This window comes from Scomber japonicus, chromosome 15, assembly GCF_027409825.1.
Source record: "Scomber japonicus isolate fScoJap1 chromosome 15, fScoJap1.pri, whole genome shotgun sequence".
In the NCBI taxonomy this organism is placed as follows: Eukaryota; Metazoa; Chordata; class Actinopteri; order Scombriformes; family Scombridae; genus Scomber; species Scomber japonicus.
Window position 1 is genome coordinate 11,271,126 of NC_070592.1, and position 10,842 is coordinate 11,281,967.

Below are 10,842 nucleotides of genomic sequence, written 5' to 3' on the forward strand. Positions count from 1 at the left end.
CGTTTAGATAATATTTATGTTTCTTGTATATTACTGCCTTGTTTTTTTTAATCATATCAATAAATACATCAATTACTTCTCTCTACAGCTGCCAATAACCCAGAAGTCTGTATCAGTTGAAACCAGAAGTAAAGTGCAACCAGAAACTCAGGCCAGCATTGAGTCAGACAAGGACTTGGCATCTAAGACGGAGCCACGGCGGGTCAAAATATTTGATGGCGGGTATGATTTGACACAATTCATTAAAACAATCAATTATTTAATTTAATATCAAAAATGATGTGCTTGTTTTCCATGTTATGTTTACCTCATGCCTGCAATCCCACAGATACAAATCTAATGAGGAGTATGTTTATGTACGTGGACGTGGGCGTGGTAAATACATCTGTGAAGAATGTGGGATCCGCTGTAAGAAGCCCAGCATGCTGCGCAAACATATTCGCACCCACTCTGACGTCAGGCCATACCACTGTGTCCACTGCAACTTCTCCTTCAAGACAAAAGGTTAGAGCTCAGCGATTGGTCTGTGTTTAAAGCTGTAAATCTAAAGCCACAACTTTTTTAATAGGTGCATATTTAAAGATATAATAGAGATGTTTTATGCCAATGCAGTATTTTCCCATAAACCTTTGATTACAATTCCAAGTTTGAAGTTAATGTTTCCCTTCTTGCAGTGCATAAACATGTCAGTACTTTCACACTAATCAACTGTCTAGAAAATAATTTGAAATGATATATTTAACTGTATGTGGTTCTAAATTACTGAATACATTCATCATGATGAATACAGTACCACAAATCTTAACTGAAAAATGTTCACAGTGACTGCACATGTCACTTACATCTGATAATACTTTTCTTTTTCACCACAATTTACATCTCAGACTAAATATTTTTAACAGATTTGAACTGCTACATTCACTTTTTACTGTTAGGAGCTCTGAAATTAAAGATGTGGTTTCACCATCTTTTAAACCAAGACAGTATGATTCACCATTCTTTATCGAACTTGCCTACCCACGCGACACTGCAGAACAGTACTTGGTGTCAGAGCAACCCACGTTCATTTAAAAATGTCTTTATCAGTTACTCACCCTTTACATACAGCTTGCCCAGAGACCGTATTCTCTTACATAAACTCCTTCTCTACTATTGTTCAAGCTCTACCCACCCAAAGACCTTTCTGCCTCTGTTCTTGCAGGAAATCTGACCAAGCACATGAAATCCAAGGCCCACAGTAAAAAATGCATGGAAATGGGGGTGCCTGAGGGTCTCATTGAGGATCAGGATGCAGAGGACTCTGGTACAGTGTTTCACTTGCTTACCCTAACTCTAGAAATATAGTAAAATTATTGCTTGAAGCCATAGTTTATTAAACAAAATAGATATAAATCTGTATAAGTGACTTAAAACAAAGGTCTTGTTTACCCCATTTGCTTTGATTTCAAACAACAGGATTGCCCTTCTTTAAATAGTTCTGTTGATGGCATGAGATGTAAAACACAGATTGTCCCTGCTTGTGCTCTGTTGCTATGTCGATCAATAGCTTTGCCATGGTCTAATTAGAAATTCTAAATGCAGCTTCTTCCTCTGTTAACTCAAAGCGCATGTGGGCGGCATGCACAGCGTTTAGAAAGAGGAAATTGCTGCGTCTAATTTTAGAAAAAAAAGACAGAGAGAGAAGCTGCCTGAAAGCATTCTATGGTCCCAGTCTCTGAGAGCATATTTGTTTTTCCTCCTCTGCCTGTGATGGAGCTCAGGGGCGTGTGGTGGTCTGGGGTGTAAAACACTAGTGCTGCAGCAACATCAATTTTATTCTTAGTGGTGGATTTTCTCACTGTAAGGTAGAAACCTAGATGATAATAGAGGACTTTTAATGAATGAAAGTGAAAGAAATGCTGTTTTTTTCCCACAATACTAGCTGTGATGACTCATATGTTCTGCAGAATACCGAGAATAGACACTCCCCTTACTTACTGTATTCTCTCATCTGCAGGAGACCGCAGTCAGGTTAGCAGCGCTGACCGTCAAGATTCAGATGGTGATGACTCCGACGGCCCTGATGATGAAGAGAATGACGATGAGGATGAGGAGGACAGCCAAGCAGAGTCCGGCCTGTCTACCAACCCTTCTGTCTCTGCCAGCCCGCAGCATATTCCTTCCAGAGAGGCTGAGATCCCTCCTAGTGCCCTCCTTGCCCAGATGTCAATCAGCTCAATTTCCCTCCCTCTGTCCCAGCCTCCAGCTCCTGAATCCCACACATCAGACTCAGAATCTGTCCCCATGATGAGCCCCGTGTCCCTGAGCAAGCAGATATCCATCTCTGGGTGCTACACCAGCTCAATGCCCCTCCCTTATTCTCCTCCACCTGTTGCCACCACATCAGACTCCTACATCTCAGACACAGAGTCAGTGCACATGATGAGCCCAGTGTCACCGTGCAGGCAGATGTCCATCGACTACCCTGACTTTGATGTGCCCCCTAGTCCCCCAGTGCCAGGCAAGGGCTCCAAGCTTGGCCAGGTGAGACCCATGTATTCTCATTGTGTGTCTCTCCATCACCCACTACCTGCCTCCCTTCTTTCTTATCCATACCCTTACTTTGAATCCTGCATGCGAGGCACTTCCACCAAGCTCCTGTGAATGCTCAAAAAACAAAACACAAAAGGTGAATAGTTTTATTATAATAAGTTTGATTAGGCTTGGTGGATCCAAATACTATAACATCATATCCTCTCAAATCTTCTAGGATTGTGCCACAATTAAGTCAAGAAGTAAGACTGAATATTTATTTTTTTCTCTTTTTTTCACAGGACACCATCTCCGCCCAACACTCTGTGCCAACCAGTGAATCGAGCATACCAGTGGACCGGAGCACTCAGACTTCCTCCTATGCGTCTCATGGTCCTGTGCACTTACCCCCACACGGTCTATGTCAAACACTAGGAGCAGAGACGCAGACCCACCTGTTCAGTCACCTGCCTCTGCACTCCCAGCAGCCTTCTCGCTCCTCTTACAGCATGGTACCAGTCGGGGGGATCCAGCTGGTACCCGCTGGACTGGCAGCTTACTCCACCTTTGTACCAATCCAGGCTGGCCCTGTCCAGCTCACAATCCCGGCAGTGAGCGTCATTCACCGAAACACAAGCCCGTTACCGGCTCCAAACACTCCACCCCAGCCAGAGGGTCTGCATAACCAGCCCCTCGTGGTCCAGGAGCCAATCAGTAATGTTGTCCCCTGCTTCCCCTTGGGTCAGGTCGCTGGTTTGCAGGCTCAAACGATACAGCCAATGGGTCTGGAGGCACTGAACCTAATGGGGCTGACCAACACAGGCCTGGCACCCACCCAGTTGCTACCCCAGCAAGGGCTGACACTTAATGCCACCTTAGGCCTGCAGGTTTTAGCTGCCAACCCCACCTCTCAAAGCAACACCGGCCCCCAGACACATGTCCCAGGCCTGCAGATAGTTAACATCGCCCTGCCTGCCATCATTCCTTCTCTAAGCCCTCTGTCTGCCCTAAGTCCCCTCCATGGGTCCTGTGAGAGGCAGGGCAGCCCAGACGCTCTGGCGGCGCAGCCATCTCAAATTGAACACCTTTCACAGAGTTGCATGGCCGCTTCACCGCCGGCCGCTTTGATTGTCAACAGCCCTCCAGAACTGACCTCAGGCAGCAGGCCCAGCTCTGGAGGTGCAGTAGAGCTCATACAGACTTTGGAGAGGGAAGAAAGAAAGAAATCCCCACAGCAGCACCCATCACCAGCTCCGGAGAGTCGAGCAGACAGTGTTAAGGATTCGCCAGTCGAGGGAGCTAGTGATCCTGCACCTCCAAGACCAGCGCAAGTGTCCAGCTGGCAGAAGGCAATTGATGACTATAATGAGGTATCCAGTGATGATGAAGACAGACTGGTCATTGCCACCTGAAAACCTCCTGCCCCAAGTTGGAAAAGCTCTTCTTTGTTCTCTTTTTGTAATTCTTGTCACTTTGTAAGACTGAAAACACTTCTACAGGGGTTTGTTTCTTTGCAAATCACCTTTCAAAAGCACAGATGCTGACATTCATATTGTACGTGCAATCATATGACAATTATAATGATGACCAATCATTTTATTTTTACTTTTTTTGTCAGCTCCAACAATTTCTTTTGTACATGTTGTATAGACAATTGTGCCTTTATGGAGTTTCTTGTTTAGGAACCTGTATATAATTCCTTATAAATTCAGTAGTTGCTTGTGTTTATTTCAAAAAAACTAAAAGTAAAGAGAGGCATAAAGATGGAGGATATCAATTTATTTTGGCGGATTTGTCATTCGTAAATTTATGGAAATATAAATGTTGTACTGGTATATGTACATTTCTATGGATTATAGGGCAATGTTTCTGTGTACAGATGTTGTGTTCAACTATTTATTATAATCCATCTAGTGCCCATTATGATTCATAAGTCCATAGGTATGTGCATTATGGTAGCTTTACATTGCTGTATCAATATTCCTAATTGTATCAGTAAAAATTTGTTTACAAAGAAAGTGATGTCATTGTATTTTATTGGCCAAACACTGAAAATATTTAGTACATATTTCAAGATGGATTCTGGATTAGACATCAAATACGGATGACACATATTCATACACACTTTAACATTGAATCATATACAGTCAGAGCATTCATTATCTCACTAATAACAAATTAACTGATCAATACAAATAGTTGGAGTCAGTGTTAAAAGTCAGACTGTGGCGTGGATCAAATTCTCTATATTGTTTTTAAGTATATGTTCATGATCTACTCTTATTGATAATATCTGATATTTAATATTGTAGTGACCATATTTTCCATATCCTAACCTAAAAGAAATGGAGCTCCAACCATTAATCAATCATCATCGTCATAAAATGAATCTGCAATAATTTTAATTACCAAGAGATCATTTATGTAACTCACTGGTCCCATCTTCCCAAATGTGAATATTTTTAAAAGTCTTCTATGATTTTAAACACAAACTTTTGGTCACTTTTTTCAGATTTGGTGAGAAAATAATTGGTAGATTAACTGATCATGAAAATAATTATTTGCAGCCAAAACTGCCTACTGAAAGTCAAATAGAAAAAATAAGAATTTCACTCTTCAAACTAATTTTGAGATAAGTGATAACAATTAAGTAAATACTACACAGAAAGTAGACCTGTCATGAATAGCTGGTATGTCCTCACAACATGTTAAAAATGTTTACACCCAGCTACCATCATTTGGGTAATCAGCAACTTTTATAATATACTCTACTCTTGATTGGTTGGAACAAAATCCTGCAAGCACGCGGCCCTTTATGGAATAGTTTGGACATGCCCGACCTACAGCATCTGTATGATGTTTTTCTGCGGTGCTCAAATCAAGCCTCTTACAGCATGACAGCGAACATTTCAGCAGTAATTCTTAAAATAAATGGCTGGCTCTGTGTCTGCCTCAATAATTGTGACTTTTGTGTGTCATACAAAATCATTTTCCACCACTATAATTATACACAATACCATTCAGCTTTCAAGCATTTCTATGGAGCTCAACAGAGGGATAAATTGCAATAGTACTAGTAGTAGTTTTTTTCTATATGAAGACTAAATAATGTACACATTTTATTCCACATACAGTAAAAACAATTACATCTCCTTCAATATCCCACTAACTATAATAGGTGACATGTATTGTATTGCAAAAATCATTTACATTCAATCCTCAGGGGACAACCTCACGATCCTCTCAACATCACAATGATAACAGCCAATTAAAAATCACCATTTACCAATCAAACGAGTGGCACTTGATATAAATGTATATTTGTTTTATTTTACACCTACGGGTAAAGTCATGGTGAAGAGGTCTCAGAGGACCAGGACCAAACAACTGCAGCAATCTGGCCTCAATAGGGGGGAAATTTCACTCTCATCTCAAGAGGCTTTACTGTGATAACCTGCTTGTTTCTCATTCAGAAGGTGACTCATCCATCTACAGTATAGACCCCACCATCCTACCCCCCTCCTGCTACAAGACTGACTGAAACCTGTAGGGGAAGCAATAGCAAAGTGAACAGAGGGAGACCCCTTGAGGTGAATATCTGCTAGTGCTGAGAAGGACTGATGAAACCCACTGAATTCACAACCCAAGTATAGTCAGAACTAAAGTCTTACACAACACAATATCATCCCAGCAGCTGCATGTTCTCACTGGATAAACTCGAGAGTCCAAAAATTTAACTAAAACATAGCAAAGCTGCCTGCTCCACTCTGTTGTTTCTGTCCTGAATGAAAAGAGGCCAGCTCCTCCTGCCAGTAGAACAAGCTGTTCCCCCAGCCAGTGGAAACTCCTAACACTAGCCTCTGATTAGGGGCCTCAAAGGTGCAGCATGTCAGGATACTTTACTCAAAACTTTCCCACTTTAAACATGCATGTGCGCACCAACACGGTCAATTTTCCACCACTGCCTAACAGCACAATGTCTGTATGTGTGTGTGTGATTTAGGGAGATGAAGTACCCCTCAGTTTCCACAGCTTTTCCCTCCCTTCCAACAACCATTAGATTAACAGCCACTTTGGAGCCTGTTTGTACGTTCAGTAATCAGTATCACTTCATTCATCAGTTAATGAAACACAGCAGTTGTGGAGCACAAGGTACAGAGCCAGCAGGACCATATATTCATCGCGAGGGGATGATGTAAGAATATGTGCAGTCAGGATGACGGACTGCCTTGTAGACTACATTTGTTTGGATTTTTAAACAGAGTTAATGCTCCATAAATAAGACACTTTATTTAGTTATTGCTTTTTAACAACTGCAGCTCAGATTGTTTAATCCTTGGCATGAGTTGTGCTCAAAAAAGACGATTTGTAGAAGATGTCTGTGCTTGTTATGTCATATTAGATGTCTAATACAAGGCTTTAACCTGAAAACACTATATTCGTAGGGGTAAGGAAATAAGGTGCATTACACTTTGAGTTTTTATTCCAATTCAGTTCTCCAGTCGAGATCATGCAAAGGGCAAAAATCCCCTCCTACCAAGCAGCTTCTTTGTAAGCAGTGGTGCAACTGATCTGAGTGTTTACAGGCTATCAGAGTTCAAACTCCAATATGTGACAAGATTGCTGGTCAAGAATGAGGTAAAATATCTACCAGGAAGAACTTTTACAATTCACTTGCACTTTCTGAGTATCCCATTACACCATTTTCATTTAACTTGACTTTCATGTACATATTCATACTGCTATTTTTCAAAAAGCAACAAAAACAGTCAAGTTCACATTGTGCGAATGTCATTAAATCAAGAGGATATTATATTAATAAAATGTCTCACCACTTTAAGGAGCATCACTGAATCTGAAAAGTGTTGGTGATGTGGGACTGCACCAAAAATGTTTATGTTTATGAAAGTTTATTGCTGGAGACTATGACTATACTGAACAGTGTATATTAATACATACATTTATTATGGTACGCTGTTTTAGGCCATTCTCTATTCTTAAATTGTATTTAGTCTAGTTTAGTTTATATTAATTATATATTTTATTTGACATCTCACATCTCCACAGTGTCCTGATCTCAACTGGATTGTCATTTTAAATTGAGCGATCAGATCTCTCTGATTGAAATCAAGACCATTTTTTATGCTGCTACCTATCTATCTATCCATCTATCTCATCAAGACCTGCTCACCTCTTCTTGAGTGTGGTTTAAGTCAGGTAATAAAAATTTGCATCTATAATATCTACACTTCTGTTTAAAATTACACTTCATTTAAAAACAATCCTTCAGTCTACATGCCTATTAGTGCTTCAGTAGTGCAAAGCTCACCATAAAAAAGTGGGAACTGAGAAATGCTTTCACATGACTGCCACCTGCTGTTTAATAAGTGAACTCCACATCCAAAGAGGACCGGCAGGCAGTATGGCACAGGTCGCATTCAATCACCCCCACCCCCCTCCCCTCCCCCTCCTTATCCTCTAACTCGGAACCAAGGAATCTCAAAGTCCTCAACTTGGCCAGCACGTCTGCTTATCAGAGACCGACTACTAACAAACAGCATTGTCTGGATAAGAGCCAAAAGACAAAACTGTGCGGCGCTGCAGGAGGAGAAGGAGGAGGAGGAGGAGGTAGGAAGGGAGGGGGGCCACTTGTATAAAGTCTAAGGGCTGAACATGTGGGGCCACACTGACAGAGAGACTCCAGACTGACGCCTCTGTGCTCCTGTGTCAATCTAAGAGGACGCTCACTGAAACTATTTGCAAAAAGCAGGGATACACTGGATCATTATTTTTGCACTTGTCTTGGATTATTTATTTTCTTGAGCAAAAATTTTATTTTAGCAGAACTTGGAAAATGGATATGTACATTTTGATCTCCGTGTTATCAGTGATGTACTCCTGGATGTTGTGCGCAGGTAAAAAAAAAATTGCGTGTTTTTTTTTCTAACAGCCAAAAGAGTATAAGAGATTGTAGTTAAATTATAATAACTTGTATTAGTCTATTCAACCATCTAAATGTTAATCATACCTTTGCATGAGTGCAGATCAAAATCTCACTGCAGAAACTTACCTTGACATATCCTGACATATAAGTATGATAGTTTATGAACACTGTTCTGATAACGATGATTTAATTGCAGTCCTATCAGCGCCAGCTACAGAGACATCCACCGCCTCCACTGTCACCCAGAAGCGCCATGTGCGGACCAAGCGCTGCTCCTGCGCCACTTTCCTGGACAAGGAGTGCGTCTACTTCTGTCACCTGGACATCATATGGGTCAACACACCTGAGTAAGTCACCTTAAGCCTAATATTATTAGACAACAGTTAGAGAAATATTACTTTAGTCTAACAACCCTGGAGAGATGTTTATAGAAAATGAAACTTAATTAATTAGAAATATTGGGTAAGTTAACGTTTTTGCGAGTGGGGACTTTAACTGTTAATGTATGGGAGTAAATGAACTGTACCTAAAGTGTTGTTTTGCCCACATTCACAGTCCTGTAAACATTTAACTTTAAAAAATGGGCTGTCACAAATATTTAAAAGTATTTGACCGTCATATGTCCCCTTTTTTAATCTAAATTGTTCGTTTGGTTTTTAACCATTAATTTCTGGTGTTTAATTAATTAATTGATTAATTGATGAATGTCTCTGTCACTTACAGGCGCGTGGTCTCTTACGGATTGGGCAACGCTCCTAGGACTAGGCGCGCAGTTTCGGACTCCATGGCAACCAGCACCGGACCTCGCTGCCGGTGCCTCCGTGAAAACGACAGCACATGCACAAACTTCTGCTTACTGGAAAACCCCCTCAGGTATTACAACGCAGCTTTAAATCTCCCAGTAAACAAGCAATGCCAACCCCAGGCCAAACATCTATCATGTTTACTGTCAGTGATACTAGAAATCGCCCGAGTCTATCATTTTAGTGCTTGTTTGCACCACATGTGAGAACAAGTTTCGCTTCTTAAATGGCCCTTAAATGCGTCGAAACTGCTGGATGAATAATTGAAATGTGATCCAACTGTCATCATGTGTTTTTTTTCACCTCCTGTGCGTTTTCTTGCAGGTATGAGACATCACCAGACACGGTGATCCACTCCGCCGAGGGCGATGGCTGTGCTGGGGCACAGTGCAAACACAAGCTGGCAGCAGACACGGGCAGGATTAAGAGGTAAGACAATCCGCTAAGACTGAAGAAGACTGAATACCTTAAAGTGTGTTTGCAGAAATGAATTGATATGGTAATTATATAACCACACGCAACACTGAGGTCTTATGTAGGGCATGTCATTTCTGCATGCATGAAACCTTGTGAGCCTGTGAGATGAAAACAGTCAAGCACGTGTTTTAGAGACAGAAATTTCAAGATTAACCCTCAAGCAAGGAATTCCCTGTATATGATGATGACTAAGCACCGTTATGAATTCCATAAAAACCTCTAAGGTTTTGTGGAATTTACTAAAATTAACCTGCATCACTTTTTCCTACTTAACTACGAGTGATATGGGTAATAGCTCCTCTCTGTACTCATGTACCATCATGTTACAAAATGAAACCCTCTCAAAGTTTGCGGCGCCTCGTGTCTGCACTTTGACACATTAATAAATGGAAACAAAAACTTAAATCTCTTTAAGACAGTCAGAAGTGTGCTCTGCATGACACTTGGCATACTAAGCGGTTGGAATATGAGTGACTGACAACTCAAATCCACCTGTAGGCTTACCTTTCACACAACCTGAGAGATCAACGGTTCGGATGTCTGATTGCTTTCTGTCTTTGTCTACAGGATGAGGAGTAGCAACAAGAAACGGGTGTTGCCTCAAGTGCTCAGGGCTGCGTTGAAAACCCGCTTGCTGCTCAAGAAGTGGAGTGTGAGACAGCGCCGCAGGGCAAGAGCATGGGACGGCGAGAGCTCAGCCTCCTAAAGAAGACAGATAACCTCCGCACCTTGTCACACAGAGGGTGAAAAGGGTTTCATAACCATTTCTCTAAAAGCCATCTGCCAAAGAGGAGTCCTGTGCAAGCAGCCTCTCAAGAAGACACTTGGAGAGCCTACACAAGCCTGGCAGACGTCCTCCATGTTGGCTTGATGGCTGTCTTGAGGTGTGAGCAGCAGAGCAGAAAGTATTTACACCTCGACTTGGTTGCACTTCATCATAGAGATGAACGAGGTCAGAGACAATATGAGGAGTTCAGGTGACGAGAGATAAGCTGAACAGAGGACTTGGACCTGCTCGGCAAAAAACAAGGACATTCACTGATCTTTTCAGGTGTCATGGTCAGACTCTCTACAGTCGCTGTAACTAATCTGAACTAAAAAAAAAAC

The 10,842-nt window shown here is 41.6% G+C and overlaps 2 protein-coding genes across 2 annotated transcripts in view; both read left to right on the forward strand.

Moving 5' to 3' along the window:
• hivep1 (HIVEP zinc finger 1) overlaps positions 1-4,523 on the forward strand; it is a 52,414-nt gene extending 47,891 nt beyond the window's left edge. Inside the window, exons 4-8 of the mRNA XM_053334401.1 lie at positions 89-222; positions 329-504; positions 1,202-1,303; positions 1,997-2,523; positions 2,814-4,523. Of these exons, the coding sequence (XP_053190376.1) occupies positions 89-222; positions 329-504; positions 1,202-1,303; positions 1,997-2,523; positions 2,814-3,923 (2,049 nt within the window). The 3' untranslated portion in view covers positions 3,924-4,523. The remainder of the gene's footprint in view (positions 1-88; positions 223-328; positions 505-1,201; positions 1,304-1,996; positions 2,524-2,813) is intronic.
• A 3,692-nt stretch (positions 4,524-8,215) lies between these two features.
• On the forward strand, positions 8,216-10,445 carry edn1 (endothelin 1). Its single transcript, XM_053334584.1, has 5 exons — positions 8,216-8,426; positions 8,652-8,802; positions 9,179-9,328; positions 9,583-9,687; positions 10,309-10,445. The coding sequence occupies exons 1-5, from the start codon at positions 8,366-8,368 to the stop codon at positions 10,439-10,441; spliced, it is 600 nt and encodes a 199-aa protein (XP_053190559.1). The 5' UTR covers positions 8,216-8,365; the 3' UTR covers positions 10,442-10,445.
• The last annotated feature ends 397 nt before the right edge of the window (positions 10,446-10,842 follow it).

Bases quoted from the DNA above. Each gene is read 5' to 3' on its own strand.
- edn1 (XM_053334584.1), top strand. From the start codon at position 8,366: ATGGATATGTACATTTTGATCTCCGTGTTATCAGTGATGTACTCCTGG. The intron at 8,427-8,651 runs GTAAAAAAAAAA...ATTTAATTGCAG, and splicing joins CTCCTGGATGTTGTGCGCAG to TCCTATCAGCGCCAGCTACA. The intron at 9,688-10,308 runs GTAAGACAATCC...CTACAGGATGAG, and splicing joins GACACGGGCAGGATTAAGAG to GAGTAGCAACAAGAAACGGG.